Source organism: Amborella trichopoda, chromosome 8 (genome assembly GCF_054954075.1).
Source record: "Amborella trichopoda isolate Santa Cruz 75 chromosome 8, AtrichopodaSantaCruz75HAP2 v2.0, whole genome shotgun sequence".
NCBI lineage: Eukaryota > Viridiplantae > Streptophyta > Magnoliopsida > Amborellales > Amborellaceae > Amborella > Amborella trichopoda.
Window position 1 is genome coordinate 39,599,647 of NC_142343.1, and position 16,660 is coordinate 39,616,306.

At 35.2% G+C, this 16,660-nt stretch overlaps 1 protein-coding gene and 1 non-coding gene across 2 annotated transcripts; one reads left to right on the forward strand and one right to left on the reverse strand.

Moving 5' to 3' along the window:
• The first annotated feature begins 873 nt into the window (after positions 1-873).
• On the forward strand, positions 874-8,844 carry LOC18433489 (uncharacterized). Its single transcript, XM_006843577.4, has 2 exons — positions 874-1,048; positions 7,833-8,844. The coding sequence occupies exons 1-2, from the start codon at positions 1,001-1,003 to the stop codon at positions 8,580-8,582; spliced, it is 798 nt and encodes a 265-aa protein (XP_006843640.2). The 5' UTR covers positions 874-1,000; the 3' UTR covers positions 8,583-8,844.
• Positions 8,845-12,928: 4,084 nt separating this feature from the next.
• Positions 12,929-13,193, reverse strand: LOC148781088 (RNase MRP). Its single transcript, XR_016039854.1, has one exon.
• Between the last annotated feature and the right edge of the window lie 3,467 nt (positions 13,194-16,660).

The following is a 16,660-nucleotide window of genomic DNA, read 5'->3' on the forward strand; positions in this document are numbered from 1 at the left end:
TATTCCAGGGACTCAAAATCTTTTCTTTTTTCATATTTATACATCTCGTTGTCGAGATGATCAATTAGAGGGTTTTTCAACATTAAAACAACCTTTTTTTTTTATGTGCATCTTTAATTCTACATTTTAAGGTCGCAACCTTTTATGTAAACTTTTTCCTTTTTTAAATAGTATATATATATATATAGTGTAATCCAGAGCCGGATCCAATGTACATTATTCAAATCAGGATCCGGATCCAGTTTGGACCTAGATCGAATATTACTATTCAAATCCAGCTCTGATCCGACTTGTTTTCACCCTTATTTCCAATGTCCAAAACCAATTAATACTATTTGTTGGACTTCAATTTTTTTTATATCTAAAGTTAAGATGATCCATTGGAGAGTTCTCCGATGTCGAAACTTCATAAACTTAAATAAAAAGTTGCAACCTTATGAAAAGTTTATATAAGTGCGAAGCCCTAAACAATCAAATTAAATCGTCCTTAAAAATTTTATTAGAAAAGGTTATTTTGAAACTGAAAAAGCATATATTTGATCATCTCGACCTCAAGATGTATAGAAATGAGAAAAAATAGATTTCAACTATTGGAAATTGTACATTTTATAATGTATTGTCTAGACCATCAATTTTCAAGATTTTTTAAGTTAAAGATCTTGTCTATGTACACTATTTTTAAACATTTAAATTATATATATAATGATGAAAATAAAGTTTCAGGCTATCAAACAGATTTTTTATTCTAAAACTCATATTTCGGCACTATTTGAAGGTGTGCCTTACTTGGATTGGTTAGGGCCTCGGCCTTGTACAAAATCGTGTTCGTTACTGCGAGCTTTCTTATCTTGCGTCGCGTTATCTAAAGGCCACAATTCTGTCCAATTAAGCGCGAGAGAGAGAGAGAGAGAGAGAGAGAAAGAGAGGAGAGAGAGAGAGTACTCCTGCTCACTGAGTTCGCTGCAATGATAACATAGCAGACAGTCAACCTCTCCCCAAAATGATTTTCACTCTTTCTCCCTCCTTACTTGGGGTTTCCACTCCCACTGTAAGTTCTGATCACTCCTCGCCTTATCCATTTGTTTTTTTAATTTTTTGGTTGTAATCCTTACACAGTGTGCTTTCTTCTAAAGAAGCGCTGATAATGGCTAAATTAGACTACCTAGGATTATTTTGGCAGTTGGGTTTTGATGGGTTTGTGGGAAATTTATGTCACTGCTGTGATCTCATTCTCTTTACAAGATTTTCTGCAATTAAATTTCTCTCTTAGTTATCACTTTTCGTTAATCTTGATAAACTGAGATTGATTCCACACTGGTCACCTATAGCGGTACCGGAAAACCTAATGGGTTATCTGGTAATTTTGATGTCTCAATTACTCAGATTTACTTGGTGGTTTTAGATACTCTTGTCATTATTGATTCGTAGCGTAAAGAGTTTCCTTTTGGGATGTTTGGCATGCTAAATTTTAATGGTGAAATTGTTTGATTGGTGAGTGTTGTTCGAATTAAGATAATCTTCAAATTTTTGGAGTCTTAACTTCTGAAAGGTTTCAACAAGATTGCATAGAGAAATACTAAAAAATTTTGTTTGGAAAACCATGATTCAGAAGAAAATAATGTTTAGCATATTAGTCTTTTAATATAAAAAAACATTGAGTTTCTAAATCATGAAGTTAGCTCAAGATTTTTGTTATTTAATCATATAGGATGATGGCCATAGGCCAGTTAGTGAGCTGGTGTCCTCTGTTGAAATTTCCGATATATTGTGTCACGCTTGTTCCATGTTGACAATTATCAAGTATTGAAGATATATATTGCCTTTATTGAGTTTTCTATGTTTGTGGGATTACAATTGTACCTAAAAGGCAAGAGTTGTAACTCTATAAATCTCTGGTAAACCAGAGTAATCCCTATGAATGAGATATTGGTTTACCTTCAGTGGATGTAGGTACCATTGCCAAACCATATCTATTTATTGTTGATTTTTTTCTCTCTCTTATCTATTTCCCTTTATTGCAAATTCTACATGGTATCAGAGCAGGATGGTCCATCACTAGTGATCTATTGCGGCTTATCGATTTGAAAACCCAAGGGAGATCTCCACCCTCGCTTGTCTCTCTCTCTAGCTGTGCTTTCCTGAAGGCAATGTTGTTTAACTTGCAACTATGGGTTTATTTTTTATTTTATTTTTATTTTTATGGCCGATCCAAAAGGGGCTATGAATTGGGTTTTGCAAGCACCCTGTTTCACCTGGCCAAGTTAATTGTGTTGCGGGGCTCTGTTGTAGGCATTCATTTACAAAACCTATCCAAAAACCCATTTCCTTCTTTACACCTGCAAGGAGACTTTGCTATGTCTCTCATTTTGCATCAAAGGGAAATTTCTCCTACGAACTTAGCATATTATCAAACCTTGGACCCTTAGCTACACTATTCTGGTTGATGGACTTCTTAGGGTTTCAAACCTAAGCATCAGCGATTGTGACCTCTTATTATTATTCTCCGTTCCGGTTTTTTGTCTCAAAGGGATTTGGACATCCTCTTAATTATTCTCCACGGTCTGTTTTTTGGGGCCCTTGATTTTGGGTTGAGGCAGTTGGATGCATATTGGCAATTTTTAGAGAGAGAACAATAGTGCTAATTGAGGTATTTGGTTGTTTCCGATTGAGGCATCTTCTAGTCTTTAATTGCTATTTACTGATCAGGTCAGTCTTTCTAGTTTCGTTTATCTTTTCGTAATGGCAAATTCAAAAAATATCTCCAGCATGAAACTTACTATTGTACCTTTTGAATGGACTTAATTATCTTGCTTGATCGAAAGTTGTTTCTTGTTCTCTCTTTGAAAAATCTAAATTTCGAAACATAACTATGAAGAAAATCATGAATCTTGATTTCAAAACCTTTGAAGAAAGTGTTAAGAAATCTTCTCTGGTTGCTAATAACGAGAAGTATGAAACAAAAAGGCTTCAAATAATAGTGGAGGTGGATACCCTAACAATTATCGCGATTGTGGAAGGGGTCGTAGTAATAGAGGGCATTTTAGATGTGATCACTACAACAATATAGGACATGTGAAGGATGGGTGTTGGGTATAATACCCACACGTAAGGCCCATTAATAACATGATTGCCGACAGATCTACCACTCAGATCGCGACCACTCAAACCCATCACTGCAATTGTGATCATTGTTAGCAACCAAGTAACAACAATAGTTATTCTTCCACACAAGATCCTTCTGCTTCATTCGTAGACACAGGTAACCCTTATGCTTTCATGTCTTCCTGTGACACTTTTCCTTGGATAATAGATTCAGGGGTTATGAATCATATGACTAGTAACTTACAGTGTCTGTCCAAACTACAAAATAATGAAAATATGAACCCTGTGTCTATTACTAATGGTTCCTTAATTCATGTCTATGGTGTTGGTAATACCCAGTTCTTCTCCAAATCTCATAACTCTGAAGTCCTGTTTATTGAAAAAGATGTCGCACATAGAATAAGAGCTGGGTGGGCGAAGTGGAGATGTGTAACTAGAGTTTTATGTGGTCGCTGCATACCAATGAAGTTGAAGGGGAAGTTCTATATGGCAGTTGTGAAACCAGCTTTGCTTTATAGGGCAGAATGTTGGGTAGTCAAGAAGCAACATATCCATAGGATGAGCATAACTAAGATGAAGATGTTGAGATGGATGAGTGACGAAACAAGAAGGGATTGAATTCAAAATAAAAGCATTAAGGAGAACTTAAGTGTGGCTCCAATAGGTGATAAAATGAGAGAAAAATAGACTTAGGTGAGCTGCGTATGTGCAAAGCAGCCCCAGTACACCACTTGTTAGGAGGTACGATTTGGTTCTAGTGAAAGGCTAAAAAAAGGCAAGGGGCAAGCCTAAAAAGACATGATTAGAGGTAGTGAGAAAAGATATGGGGACTTATGACCTCAGAGGGTATGATCCTCGATAGAGTACAACAGTGGACCAAGATTTGTATAGCTGATCCTAAATAGTTGGGAAAATTGTGTGATGATGATGATATTTACCCCCTCCCCCCCCCCCCCAAACACCCAAAATCAGGTTTAGTTTGAAAAGTTGGTCCTTCACTTAGAAGCTCTACGGCACTCAACTTGTCACTCACTTGGTCCTAGTTTATGTAACTCAGGCCAAGTCAACCCATTCTAGGTTAAGGTGAATTATCTTTAGTAGAAAAACCTTCTAAAGTCATCAAAATCTAATAATATCTTGATAGACCATGTAAAAGAACTAAAGGACCTTTCCATGGTGGCCTAGATCATCACTTAATTCCCTGTTACAGATAGAGAGTTATGCCTAAATCAAGTCAGAGAAGATCTCAGTGCCTAGAGCCCACTTTCAACAAGTTGGAAAGAAAGTATAAGTTGTCATTTTGTACTCCAAGTATGGTCATCATGTTTTGTACTCCAAGTTTGTCAAGAAATTCTTTAGATTGGAAATTGCAACTGCATTTTTTGGCATGCCCATGCCCATGTCACCTTCTTGTTTCATGCAATACTTCACTCTTTTTTGTATATCATGTGGGAAGTGCAATGTTGGCCGTATTTCTGGCACATCCTTTCCTGCACACTGCAAATCTGGAGACCATTACCCATTACATTACCCCCTTTCCTTCTTGGAATCTGTTATCTTTTCCTGAATAAAAATTTTGCCCTCTTCTATAAATAATTTTGAATCTCAGTGTTTGGTAAAAGAAATTTTTATTAACAGTTGTGCCTCTTGAAATTGAAGAAGTGTTCCTTCTGCAACAAAGATGTAATGTTATCCCTTTTTCTTATTGGGAATTTTTTTCTTGATAAATATGACCATTTTCCACTCTTTTATCAACAAATTATGAATGTCTCTTGTTGCTAATGGCTCTTGAAATTGGGCAAGTGTTCCTTCCTAATGAAGATGTTATCTTAAACCAAAATTGGTTTTAAAACATAAGGAAGCATATTAAACTTGATTATCATTTTGTGGAAGAACAATCGGTGCTACATACTTGAGATTCCAGAGCAAGCTAGTAATATTTTCACCAAGGGGTTCATTATGGATCAATTCCAAAATCTGATATTTAAAATTGGAACTCTGGTTTACACCCACCATCTTGAGGGAAGTGTAGAAGAGTATTGGCATTGCAAATAATCCATTTGCTTAGCATCTATTTTTTTATTTGTAAGAGTATTTTGTCTTTCATCTTATTGTAGTTATGTGGGTGTTATTGTTCTTGATAGAAGGCTCAAGATTTGAGTTTATTTTCCATCTTTTATTTTCCTTAAGGGAATTCATTTGATATATCTAGTTCAGGATTTGAAACTTGATAAACTCCATTTCTACAATTTGAGGTGACTTGGTGTGTGAAAAGACAAATAAGAGAAGGTTCCTAAGTAATATGTGGAGGCTAATTATCGGAGAAAAAACACCAAGAAAAAATATTGTAGGAGAGGGGATCTATATCACAGGCTATGGATTAAGGTGGAGTACCATTTGTTGTAGTGTTAGATATAATAGTAATGAGTCTAGACAAGTTTGGAGATTTATCAGGTTTGGTTGATCCAAAATCCATGTAGGTGTAACTACATTTGTACTATAGATTGATAATCTTGACTTCTACATTCATTGGCTTTCTCCAACTCGAACTAGTAAATAACAATAATGGAAACACTCAAAGCATTGTGCGGTATTGGTCAGAGACCCAAAATTTCCAGTGATCAATTTATTGTGGCGAGAAATAGTCAGATTTTGAGAGTTTCTAGCCTCCCATTCTTCTCATTTCCATGATATTAGTTGTGTCCTGATGGTGTCAGCTTTCAAAGGACGTAAGTTGTCACTTGAATGTCCATATAGAGTGATCCATAGTTTAAATTTAAAATCTTCGAGATATACAACCTTTATCACTATGGGTTTTTCATCATTAAGATGTCTCGGTCTTCAAAATGTGGTTTTATGCATGTTGGAAAAATCAATGACCCAACTTCCTTGGTGTGTAAGGATTCTTTCTTTAATTATTTCCTAGTTGTAATGGTACAAAGATAGTGACTCTTGGGAGTAAACTCTAGAGCAATCAAGAAACTTTCCTGATCAAACTAGAAGATATCTCTAAGGGTTCTAATCCATATAGGAAAGAACTCTAGTCCCTTGAGATAGTATCCCTAAACCCTTTACAGCTAGGAAATAGTTAAAGGAAGAAATCCTCTCACATTAAGGAATTAAAGTCGTCACTAATTTTTCTGGCATGCCTTGAACAGCAATTTGAAACCCGAAATGCCCGAACATCTAAAATCTCATCAAGATCGTAAATCTCAAAGATATCTTCGATTTAAGCTTCGGATCATCTTAAACAGCTATCGAGGTGAAACATTATGCCCTTCAGAAGCTGATGGATTATGTTCCTTGGCATGAGATATATTCCCATACTATTTTTCCTCAAAGATTTTTTAATGGAAAAGATCTCTGGTGTATAGTCATCTCCATTGAGTTTAAGAGTTACTCTGATCCAATGTGTTTCTAACCATGGGAAGGGATATGGATATCATAGAGTGAAGTAATGGATTTTGTTCCAGATTTCAGAAAATTCAAACGGAGTCCATGTGTGCTTGTAAATGTCATGGAAGGATAGAAATGAGGAGGTCTAAATTTGCTGGAAAATCAATCAGGAGGTGGAGGATTTTGATGGCCCTTCACATATTTGCAGGGAATTATTTAGTTCATTTGACTACAGAAGTGGCACAAATAGGAGGGAATCCCAAACAACATTGGGCTTCTTGGGTTGACAATAAACAGAAATGTATAAAACTAAAAGTGCAGTGAATGCTCTATTGAAACTTGAATCCTTTCAAGTGCGAAAGGGCAATGATTGATTGGATCTGAGTCCTTGATGGTGTCAAACCCTAGATGGCCGAGAGTTGAAATGGAACAGAGTGCTATGTTTGTATTGGATACAGTGTGGCAATCCCTGATGTGTGTATTGTATATTTAGCTGACAGATGACCGTAACACCCTTGTGGGCAATCATACTTACAAGTTGAGAAAACAATGATAAATTGACTAGTCGCAGTTGCGCCCAATCCATCAGGAGACTTGGAATATTCAGATTGAACCCAGATTTGTCCCTTTGGTGATTTTAGTGGACTGAAAGAGTCCCAGGGGAATATGGGCGGGTCTATAGCATTTTATGACCCTTTGGACTGAATTTAGTGAAGTTGCAAAGAAGTCTATCTGAGTTTGAACTGAGTCCGGTGATACCCAGGAGGGTCCAGATAGTAAGGGACCTTAATTACTGCGTCCTAATTGTTTACATTGGAGAAATCTAGAGCTAATTCAACTTTGGAGTGTCCCTGGTTGGCTTTCCAAGTTCCAAAAACATTGATTATGTGGACATGAATACCGATGCAAACTAGGTTGAAAATATATGGAAATCAAATGACTTTTTGGAACAATATTGACATTTAATTTATATTTCATCTTAACTTATTCTTCTTGGAAGTTTGCTTTTACTTATTTAACTTCCTTGTAGCCAACCCCAAGTCATTGGGATAAGGCTTGGACGACGTATAATTGAGGTGAATATTTCACAATGTTATGTGGATATCAAGAATTTACTTTACGTACCCTGAATTTTATGTGCTATGATATAATTTTATCTATATTTGGGCTTTTCAGTTCTTTTTCGCTGTGAACTATTAATGTGATTGCAATATGAACTGGTTAAGAAACTGTGTTTGCTAAGAAACTGGATTTGACAGTAAAATTTATGCAGTGAATGATTAATTAACTGGATAATAAGAGAGATGATGGGCTGATTATCTTATCAATCTCAGTTGCAGATAAGGCTCCCACATGCAACTAAATATTCCGTGGATGATGGATCTTCAATTTTGAGGAAAACAACTTGTTTTAGTCTGAACCATGGTGCGAGTTCATTAGGTATGTTTATTCTGCCAGGTAGGCTTCGAAGGAATCAGAGATGGGGTAGGAGCCTCTCGGTTTCAGATGGTGATGGAATTGCAACAGACCATGTTAACACGGAGTCTGAAAGAAATGCAAGACCCGTTGGTGAGAGTAATGACTTCTCAGGAGTCAAGATTCCGAGTCCATTTAGTCCTGCCTCTAAAACAAATCCCAACCCTCCAATAATTGATAGGGATGGTTCTGCATCTGCAACCAAGTCAAACACTGATACTTTACAGGAGGGCCCACTTGCAAAATCGGATAAATCACTGCCTTCAAAGAGATCGTCCCTCACAGCTCGGGAAAAGCTAAGGGCTGCTCGGGTCCTCAGTAGATATAATGAAACAAAGCCTTCAAAAAGACCGGAAATGGGGAGTAAGGTTTTAGAGGCGATAAGGGAAGGCGATAAAGGAAAGTCAAGGTCTGGCCTGCCTGAAGCCCCAACAGACTTATTTGATGATAGCCAGCGTGGATTGCCAAAAGAAGGCCTCACGTTTGAACTTCCTGGGGGCACCGATCTATTTGTTATTGTCTTCTCTATTGTGTTCATCAGCACTGTCATGTTTGGGACGACTTATGTTGTTTGGAAGGCTGGAGCAATCCATTTTAATGAGTATTGACTGATCTGTTCAAGAGAATAAAGAGGTTTCCATTTGTTTAAATGAAAACAGAATTTGACAAGTTGTGTAGATTGGAAGGGAATCCCCATGAGGAGAATGTCAACTGTTTGGAGCAAGTATTCTCTAATTTGCCCCTGCCAAAGGTTCATAATATGGATGGAAATTGGAGAAATCAATGATGCAGCTTAAGTGATGCCACCTCATATGTAATATTTTGTCATGTTCTTCTAAGAATGCAATATAGAAAAGGTTTGATTTTAAATGTACAATTGCCGTTCTGTTTCTTGTGTAATTGTGATGCTATATTTAGAATGTATTGTAGTTACTTTATGATTATGCTGTAGGGACTGTTATTATTGCCAGCTGCTGCTGGTGATGATCATGTTGTTTCTGTTGGGGCCACATGTTTATACACGAGTCTACGTCAAGCATTGTATGTGAAAAGTCCGCGTGCATTTAGAATTTACCAGTTTAAAAGAGGACAATATGTGGAGTATGATTATGTGGAGTCTTTCACATGTGTTTTGATCAGTTCATCTCATGCTTAATGTGGAGTCTTGAAGCCCAGTTTACATGTTAAGCAAGCACTAAGGAACCATGTGGTCCCTTCTCCGTTTCGAACTATAAAGGACCTTGGGATCCCATTCCTAAACTAAATCTTACCTTAATAAGCCTAGGTTTTTCTGCGTGCTGTTAGCCCTTCTTTGAAGGTATGTGTCTATTCTCCTTGCTCTTTATTTCTAATACTCCAGATATCCCTTTCTGGATCTCAGATTAATTTAGATGTAAGTGCTTGATGACAGGTATTTTGAAAACTTTCAGACTTTTCTAAACATAGGATTCTCTTAAGGTTGATTTTTATATTAGCCTCTTCTAAACCCTATCTCCTCTATTCTGATTTCCAAAAATCCTACTTGAAGTTGTAAAGATTTGTCTAAGCTTCTATACTGAAGTTATCCCCCATTAAATTGAAGAATTGAAGCTGCAGAACCTCACAATGAAGTAAATTTCTACCCTGAATTGTATTCTTTTTAGGGGGGATTTGGAACCCAAATTTATGAGATAGATAAATGGGTTCACTGGTGAAGGATGAGAGAGTGTGTGAGTGAGAGGGAGAAGGGAGGGGGTTAAAGGGTTTTCCAGCAATAATTTCTAGCGACAAAATGTAGTCAAAAGTAAGTTTTCCAGTTTAACTTTCTCCTGGCAAGATTTGGTGAACTCTAGGGCAAAATTGGGGTTTGAAAATAATAGGGGCATCATGGTAAGATACAATAAAACTATTTGCTTGGAGTTCACAACTACTCTTGACTGTTATATGAAATTATCGGCTGGGCTCAAAGTCTCTCTCTCTCGCCCTCTCTCTCTCTCTCTTTTGAACTTTGTGACACAACAAATTATCAAATTTCACATCTTATAGTTTGACTGTTATATGAAATTATCGGCTGGGCTCAAAGTCTCTCTCTCTCGCCCTCTCTCTCTCTCTCTTTTGAACTTTGTGACAACAAATTATCAAATTTCACATCTTCTAGTTTAGGAATAATTTTAACCTCCTTGTACCAAAACCAAATAGTACTATAAAGTACCCGAATGGGGTGGGGGATATACATCTTATATTTGAATTAGAAGGGATCCACATGCTTTTTATGGAGCCTAAGGGTTTATTTGAGAACAATACTGTAAGCGGTAGTAAGTCCTTTACTATTGATTTAATCTCCCTCTATGTTTTATGTAAATTTCGAAATTATTTTTTGAAATGATCTAACTTGAATCAATTTAAATTTAAATTGCCCATCCCGCAGATATAAATTTTGAATTTCTAAGATTTAACATTTAAACTTTAAATAATCGCTTTTAGGGAAATTTATCAAAACACATATAAAAGATCAACTATTTTAACCATTTATCCATATCTTTATTTAAAATACCCATCAAAATGCACATGATCATGAGTTGGAAATGGTAAAATATAAAATTATTAAAAATGATAAATTTCTCTTAATTTTAAATGGAAAAAAGTTCGTTTGAATTTCAGACCAATCTAAATGATAGATTTTAAATCTCAAGGGATACAAATCTCTTTAATGGGCTAGGAAATAATTTTATAAAACAAGTTTAAATAGGTTTAATCTATTTGAATAGATTAAACAACTTTAGTTGGTTTTTTGGTTAGCTCAATTTTGATTTATATTGTCCAAAAAATTTTGAGCAGAGATAAATTTTGATGTTCTGAAATTTAAATTATTGATTTTAAATACAATCGGATCGATAAACGATTGTTTAAAATCAAGCCACTTTGACTAAATGATTGCTTTTAAATCTCAAATGATTTAAATCTCTTTATTCAGTTAGGAAACACATTTTTGAAAACAAATTTAAATAGGTTGACCTATTTGAAGAGATTAATCAAACTTTTTATGGGTTATTGGATAAAGAGATTTGAGTTTGTTTTCTAACTGAAAAAATAAGCTCAGTGATTTCAAATAGACAACACCCTCTGTGAATTGGCTATTTTTCCAAGTCCCTGAACTCAAAGCCTAAGGACCTAAGCCTAATTATATCCCAGTCACAAAATCATAAAGCCTTAATTTCCCTTCTCCTATGGGAAAAGCAACGTAAAACAAATCTAAAACGCCACTGTGGACCACCTAACCAAATGGTCCAAAGCATACCATAGACTAACATACCCCACACTTCCTAAACCAATAAGACATCCTACAATCCCAACCTTAAACCTTCCCAATTGAAGCTGCATCTTTCCAAATTTAGCTAAGACTACATGACCTAGGCTAGGTTAACTTAAACCCACCTAGTTTAACAGACTTAATCCCATACCACAAGCCTACTAAACCTGCGCTAGCCCAACCCTAGCACAAACTTGACATTAATTAGGCTCCATTACCCACATAAAACATGAAATCAAATTTGTGGGGCCAAAATTAGAAGGTCAATGAAATTCTAGGGACCATGAGCCTAACATTTCAACCTAAATCCCAAAGAAAGACCATTCCAAGTTTTCATAACCAGATTGTAGTCCCTAGTCCAAGACACCAACTTCCCCTTCAAGTCCAAGCCGATCTTCCAAAAAGCCAGACGAAACCATCAGAGGCTAATGCGGGCTCCAACTCAGGGTGTCAAGCCAGTAGAACCGGCCTTTTAAGTAAGAGATTCTCATTTTCTCAATTTTTGTTTACCTGTATATTTTCAGTTAATTTCTTCTCTCTATATTCTGTCTAGCAATCTCTACGCTTTGAACTCTTAGCCAACACTGCCGGTAGACTATGGAGAATCAATTCACAAGGTCAATCCCTCTGGACTATAATTTAATAGTGTTCTTTTTTTTTATGCTTTTTTATTCTTTGATCTTGTTTAGAGTACAAATTGGAGAGAGGGTCATTCAAGATCTATATTTGGCGATAAACTTTTTTTTTTTTTTTTTCCAGCTTTGAGTGCTTGTTTTCATGTGAAATTCGGAAATTTATGATGTCACAAAGTTTCCAAAATAGACTTTGAGCATGGCTAATTACATAAATAATTATTAATGGTGCTCTAAAACCTTACATCTTGGGATTTAAAAAAAATTGGATTGAGATTTAAGGAAAAAGTTTCTATAAGATTGCAACTTTGAACTGTAGAATTAAGGTGTACCTTAAAAATCTATCAAAAAAAGTTATTTTGATTGTTAGAAAACTCTATAATTGATCATCGAAACGTATGACAATGAAAAATAAAAAAGATTCTTAAAAGTTCCAAAAATAGTACATCTTGCAAAACATTATCTTGCCCATCCAATTTCAAGATTTTCATGTGATTGTAGATTTGTTTGATTTGAACTATTTTGTAAGTTCAAATTTTTATAGTTAGAGATGAAAATAGATACTCAAGCCATCCTAATAAATATCGCACCAAAATTATATCTTTGGATAAAGTTTAAAGGTGCGCCTATTGCAATGCCAAAAGATTTTCTATTCCCATAGGATTATATTATTCATTTACTCCCTTGGACAAAACTTACTCTAGAGATCAAATTTTGGGGAACAAACAGCAAATGACATCAAAAAAAAAAAACTCACTTTCCATGTGCCTAACCAAAACTTATCCAATTTTGGGAGGGAATGATTTTGATGTTTATGAATTAAAAAATCTACTATCTCTTCTTTTTTTTTTCTTTTTTTATTATAATAATCATCTAATTAAATTAGATCGATCCCAAAAATTCAAATAAAAAATGACAAGTTATCGGGATTTCTTCAAAAAAATTTGGAGGTCTAAATTAAATTAGATCGATTCCAAAAATTCAAATAAAAAATGACAAGTTATCTGGATTTCTTCAAAAAATTTTGGAGGTGAGTCACAATGTTGTAAGCCCCGTTCAGTTAACCCGCTTAAGATTTTCAGCGAGCGAAGTTGATAACTGTCGTCAATCACGGCCAGCCGTTTCGCCAGAAACCACCAAAGGCTCCACCGTGTCTCAGCCCCCTCCAATGAGGAATGCAGTTTCCGGCTACTTTATCCCATTTAGTGGGATGGCATCTCTGCCGCATGGCCCGGGGACTTTCCTCAACCCTAACCCTACACAGAGTTAGATGGCCAGCCAACTTCAACAGGTGACCCCCAACCGCCTACTCTCCTCGAAGGACATCTTCTTTAAGGGCTTTGGGAGTTTCAACTTCTGCGATGTGGGATAATATTATGTGATCCGCTGCCTTAGTGAATACATATAATATCTAATAACACCTAAGTAAATCCAAACTGAATCTTTTTTAAGAAAATATCCAAGGACTCGGCTGGCAATGCCTAGGCCTAGGCCACGGGAGGGCTGACCCAACCCTTTCCTCATTCTCTCTTTCTTTTTCTTTTTTCTTATTTATTTCTTTATTTATTTTTTTTAAAAATCTATTAGGCCCACCCTGGCTTGGATAGGAGATAGCCTATTCGGCTTAGGCAGCGCAAAACAGCACTAGCCCTATAGGACCGGCGATGGGCTCTGGCAACGGATGGCCCACACATGCCAGCCCTATAAAAGACCTCCTGTTGGAGGCCAAGCAAGACGCTTATGCCAAAAAAACCCAAACCGGTGTTTGGCTACTCAATCTGAGTTCTGAGCACTCGGGCTCGAGCCCGAGTTTTCCCGAGTTGGGTTTCCCACTCGGGATGTTAAAAAAAAATCATAAAAAATCCTAAAAAAAAAAGGAATTTATTTGTGACACATTTTTTATATCTATATATATGTTTTCTATTATTCTAGCAAAGATTGGAAAGTGTTTTCGGCATAAATCCACATTTTTTCATATTTTTTAGATTATTTAAAAAATACCCCTAATCACAAATAATTTTTTCAAAATTTATCCTTTACTATTTTTTTTTTTACCTTATTTAGATGTGTTTTGCTTAATCTTATTTTAAAAGTCTATTTCTTATTTTTTTAAATTTTTTATTTTTTATTTTTTTTAATGTTTTTTGCTACAACGTATTCGGCACTACTCAGAACGAGTACTCGGATGGGGCATGGCCAGAGTACTAGACCCGAGCTGTAGTTTCAAACACTGACCCAAACTATAGTGGTGAAAGCACAACTCAATGTCGCCCTACAATAGGGTAATCAATGCGCCTGGACATAGGAACCGCATAAACAACATGGCATGTTGCAACATAAATATCTCATGCTACAACGCATTATCAAAAAGGAGTCAAGTACAACACGCATAATGATAGAACCAGCTTTAGACTACACCGCTGAGGGCGTTAAAATTCGTCCAACCTGGCTCCAATAGATTTTAGAAAAAAAAAAAAAAAAAATATATATATATATATATATATATATATATATATATAATATTTTAAAAATATAATACATTTAAAAAAATTATTCAATTTCATTTAGTTGGTCTAACTTGTTAAACTCGCTAGTTTGATTTGGTCAAACATTAATTTTAACTTATTTTTAGTCAAATACGGATTTCATCTTGAACTAGACTAGTCAAGACACCACTCGGTCAGACTTGTCTAACCCAAAATTAGGTTGTCTTGATAAGAGCTATTGATATCATATTTGCTTCAATTCAGCCTAAATCTTTAAGTTTTACATCGAAACCAAAGTGAAAATAGTATGAAAATACTTGCATGGGGTTGATTCCGGTGCCATCGATCTCTCGTGCTTGCTTCAGCCGAATAAAGAGTGTCATTAGCCTCCTCCACCCAATCACAGTAGATTAAATTAGATATTTTTTGGTAATGTATATTGGATAATTTTAAGTAAAAAAAGGGAAAATATTGTCCCAAAGAATATAAATATATATCAAAATGCCCTTATTTCTTAAAAAGTTAAAAGATCAAGAAAAAAAAGAAGCATTTTTTTCTTATGATTCTTTTAGGTTTATTTCATCTTTGCACTTCATAACCCTGGCTTAAAGGAAAATGGTTTGATAGGGCTGCAATTAAGTAAAGCCTCACCTCGTAACTCATCCAAAATAACAATTCAAGTATTGGAAAGCCTTTACATTGATCTTCTCTACTTGAACATTATGGTTGTGAAAAAAAAAAAAGTTTTGAAGCTCTGAAAATAGTATATATTGTAACAAATTATCTACACCATCCATTTTTCCTTAAAAAAGAGTGTTGACAGATCTGCAAGATTTATACCATTTTTTTAGTTATCAAAATTTATTGTTGGTATTGAAGATTGATTTTAGAGCCATCATGGAGATTTTCTTTGCCAAAAGTGCTTTCCAAACAAAGATTTGAGGTGAGGCTTTATTTTATGTTCATAAAGCCTGAAACTTCGTCCTAGTTAAAACATCAAATTGTGGATGTTTACAAATTTATCTTTTCATAAATTTGGTCCTCTTGAAATAATGAATGTGGGTGCAAAGACTCTTTGATTATAGATTGCGAATGTCAACGACTTGATCGTAAACATTTATCTTATTTTCTATAGTTTTAACTAGTTATCTAAGCAGTGACTCTATCATATATATATATATATATATATATCGGAAAAACCTTAAAAATGTCTATACATGAAATGCTATAGTGTTTTACCACCGCCACGGACTTGCTATGTCCATGGCGGTTTATTGAACGAATGGCATGCCGTCCATTGCTGTTCCACGTGATTTTTTGATCTTCACAAACCTAGTATGTCTGTGACGGTACCGCCACAGACATGCTAGGTTCGCCCATAGGCATTGCGCAGTCTCTTTCATATATATGGGAAAGGATCCTATCATCCCATGGGCTGACAGCTACAGTGTCAACCAAAAGCCCAGATTAAATCTAGGCCCGATCCAATGGTCATGACCTTATTTCATGTTTGAAATTTTATTTTTTTTATACAAATCCAAATCACTTAAGATTTTGAGTGTATAGGAGGATCTAATAAAAATATAAAACAAATAATTTATAAAATATAAAAATACCAAAATACCTTCGAAAATTTAGGGGGTATTTTGATCAATTTATATTTTACAGATTATGTTTTTAATATTTTTATTAAGTGCGTCTTGATGAGAAGAATAAAATTTTAAAATTTCAAATGATTTAGATTTGTAGAAAATAAAAATAAAAATTCAAATACGAAATGAGGTTGTGACCGTCATATAGGCCCAGATTCAATTTGGACCGTTGGCTGACACTGTAGCTATCAGGCCGTGAGCTGACAGATTCCATTCATATGTATCTCTCTCTCTCTCTCTCTCTCTCTCTCTCTCTATATATATATATATATATATATATATAAAAGGAAGCATCTACAAAACATCTATAGGTGAAATTCTACAGTACTTCACCTACATATCATCACCGTCCAAAGTTCATCACATGGTTATAGTTGTTCGGTAGTATTTAAATTTTTTTAATTAGTGTACTAATCATATTTATCTAAAATTTGGGGTGTGTGTATATATGGCCAATTCGTGCTAAAATATTAAAAATAATAATAAAATGATAAAATTACCCCTGAAACTTTATATGGGTATTTGGTAAACTTTTATCATTCAAATTATTTGTTTTATATTTTATTCATGTGCATCTTACTAATGCACATATATCTTAAAATTTTCAGATCATTATGATTTATAAAA